The sequence below is a fragment of the Theobroma cacao genome, chromosome 4 (assembly GCF_000208745.1).
Source record: "Theobroma cacao cultivar B97-61/B2 chromosome 4, Criollo_cocoa_genome_V2, whole genome shotgun sequence".
In the NCBI taxonomy this organism is placed as follows: domain Eukaryota; kingdom Viridiplantae; phylum Streptophyta; class Magnoliopsida; order Malvales; family Malvaceae; genus Theobroma; species Theobroma cacao.
Window position 1 is genome coordinate 10,865,454 of NC_030853.1, and position 2,700 is coordinate 10,868,153.

At 36.3% G+C, this 2,700-nt stretch overlaps 1 protein-coding gene across 1 annotated transcript; it reads right to left on the reverse strand.

The window, feature by feature from the left end:
* On the reverse strand, positions 1,288-2,209 carry LOC18601377. The gene has a single exon (XM_018119293.1). The coding sequence runs from the start codon at positions 1,978-1,980 to the stop codon at positions 1,405-1,407; it is 576 nt and encodes a 191-aa protein (XP_017974782.1). The 5' UTR covers positions 1,981-2,209; the 3' UTR covers positions 1,288-1,404.

A 2,700-nucleotide genomic window follows, 5' to 3' on the forward strand; every position in this document is an offset into this window, starting at 1 on the left:
GAATGTCTGTCGAGCCTCGCGGCGGTTGTCATGGGCTCGATGGGGAGTTCCGGGTCGTGACAATATTAAAACTAAAAAGTGATTTATTTCAGAATAGACAAATATGGTCCAATGTATCTCATGCTCAAAACCTATTGAATTATTAGGCAAACCAATTCTAATTTAATTAAGTTATAAACAAATTTTTATTAATTTCAATGAATGTACTTGAAACTTCCAAATTGTACTTTCTTTTTTTTTGGGTGGGTCAGTTAAAGGTAAAAAGGTATTGGGCTCAGGCTTGTGTTGTCAAACTCTTGTTTGCGTGGCATATCACCATTTTCACCCATAAAGCCCAGCCCTATGGCCCTTCCGATGACACCCACAAATTTTAAAATTTCAAGGAAATTAAAAAAAAAAAAAGGTTAGAATGGGTGGGGGAGGGGGGGTGGGGGTGGCTTAAGGCAGCTGATCACAATTTGAGGACCGATTTTATTATGCCTAGAGAAAAAAGAATACTATCATACTTTAGCTCTACTAAAATTTCACATTACTATCAGAAGATTTGAGAAGAGCTGGTAATTCATTTTACGATAGCTGGTTCTTATGGTGTAACTTAAATTTTAACTTATAAATTAGTTAATACGAATATAATACATTTAATTAATCATGTTAAAATTGACATTAACATTAATACAACATGTTTATTATACAAACTATACACGATTACACAATTAACATGTTTAAATACAATTGATATATTTAGACACATCAAGATTTTACTCATTTAAAAATGACTAACTTATTTATGTATATTAAACATTAATAATTCAATAAACAAGTTTAAACGGATTAAATAAAATATGTTGAATAATGTACACAGGTTAAGGGTGTCAACTTGTTTAAAAACGAATATTTTCTCATCATAAATAGATTTACATGAAATCCAAAGCTCATTTAATTTTGTATTATATTAATGAATCATGTCTACAATTATCAAGTCTAGATTTGAGATTTTGCATCTTAAACGAAGAAACAGAATGCAACGCACTCAGATTTTGCTTCACAATTGTTACATTTTCAGATGAATTCTCCAAACACTTTTTATGATTTTAACTTTTCTCGCATGTAATTGTGTGATTTCGTTTTTGTCTAATTAAAACTCAATAACTAATTTTTTCTCAATTAACATCGTGTAGAGGATTAGGCTCTTTTCACGTATGCTTTACCGAGGAAAGAAAATACCAATTAAATTTGTGAAGGACTTGTTGTATATATGTTGGACTAATTTCAAAATGAATGGCGAAAACAGAGAGAAGGGCCTTGATTTTGTAATGTGACTTGAAAAATGGAAGAAAATTGTTCATTCACTACAAAAAAAAATTTGTGAATCAAATAACAATTCAAGCTCTGAGTTGGAAATAATTACCCCTGCACTTTCAAAACAAAACAATTTACTCCATCGGATGAAAGCTTCATGTGCTTCACATCGCCTCCTTTTCTTTCTAGCTTGTCTCTTCCTTTCCTTGCATCCGAAGCCAAATGCTGCCTGAACATGGCAATGAAAGCTTCCACTCTCTCATTCAGCTCCTCCTTTGACAGCTTGGGAAGCTCATTGTTTTGTTCAACCGCCGCCTCTTTCTCTAGTTTACCCTCAGCTTCGTTGCTTCTTTTGTTTGACTCGACGGGGTCTTGTTTGCATGCTTCAACTTCATTGGACGATTTGCAATCCCCGCTTTGCTTCTTCGTTTCTTCGTCATTGTTCTTGCTTTCTGGGTTTTGGGTTGAAGTGATTGGGTTCACGGAAGTTAAAAAAATAGCTAAAAGCACAAGGTTTAACACAAGAAACACCCAAGCTCGCCATTGTTCAACAAGAAACAAGGGCAAATCACGTTTGAAGCAGACCATTAAGAGTAGTAACCCGGCTGTAAACAGAGCTGTATTCACACTCTCATTTGCGTTTCCCCTTTGGCAGTACTCCTCCTCTTTCTTCCCCTCCATGTGTCTCGTTTGAAATGTATACCTTAGTGTTTTTACTTGTTAAAAGGTGACCAAATGGAGTTAGTTATATACACCATGACTGTTAAAATGGGAAAGCAAAAGTAAAAACTATGAATCACCCTGAAAGATGGGGAATTTGCGTGAACGCCACTAGTGGGAATCCCTGTGCCCCTGGCTCCACCAGCTCAGAGTAGCAGAGGCAAAACAAGGGAAAGGCTGTGAAGAAAAGAGAAGGAAGACAAGAAAACATGATGTAAACAAACTTGCAGTAACCCTAATTATGATTCCTCTCGAACTTAGGATTTAGTCATGTAAGTTTGTGTATGTCATATGTTGGGGGGCAGTGGGCCCAAAATCCATTTGTTCAATTTACCTACACATAACAATGGCAAAAAGCATGATTAAGTGTCCACAAACAAGGAGAGAAATGGCAAGCAGGATGGGGTTGAGGGAATTGATGAAATGCTGTGTGCAGGACGGATTACAGCAATCATTAGTTATGGTAAATGTATTGTCAAAATTTACAAAAGCAGAACAATCCAATAATCTGTTACTCCCCCGCATGCCTTTTAACCAAAGACAAAGAGATTGAAAAAGCAGAAATGGGAGCAGAGCTTTGCCGGCTTGTGACCAAACAACAGATTGGAAAAGTGAAGCTCCTCAGCACGCGCTTGCCTTTTAAGACCACATCATACGAAAACGACCCCACTTGTCCCATTT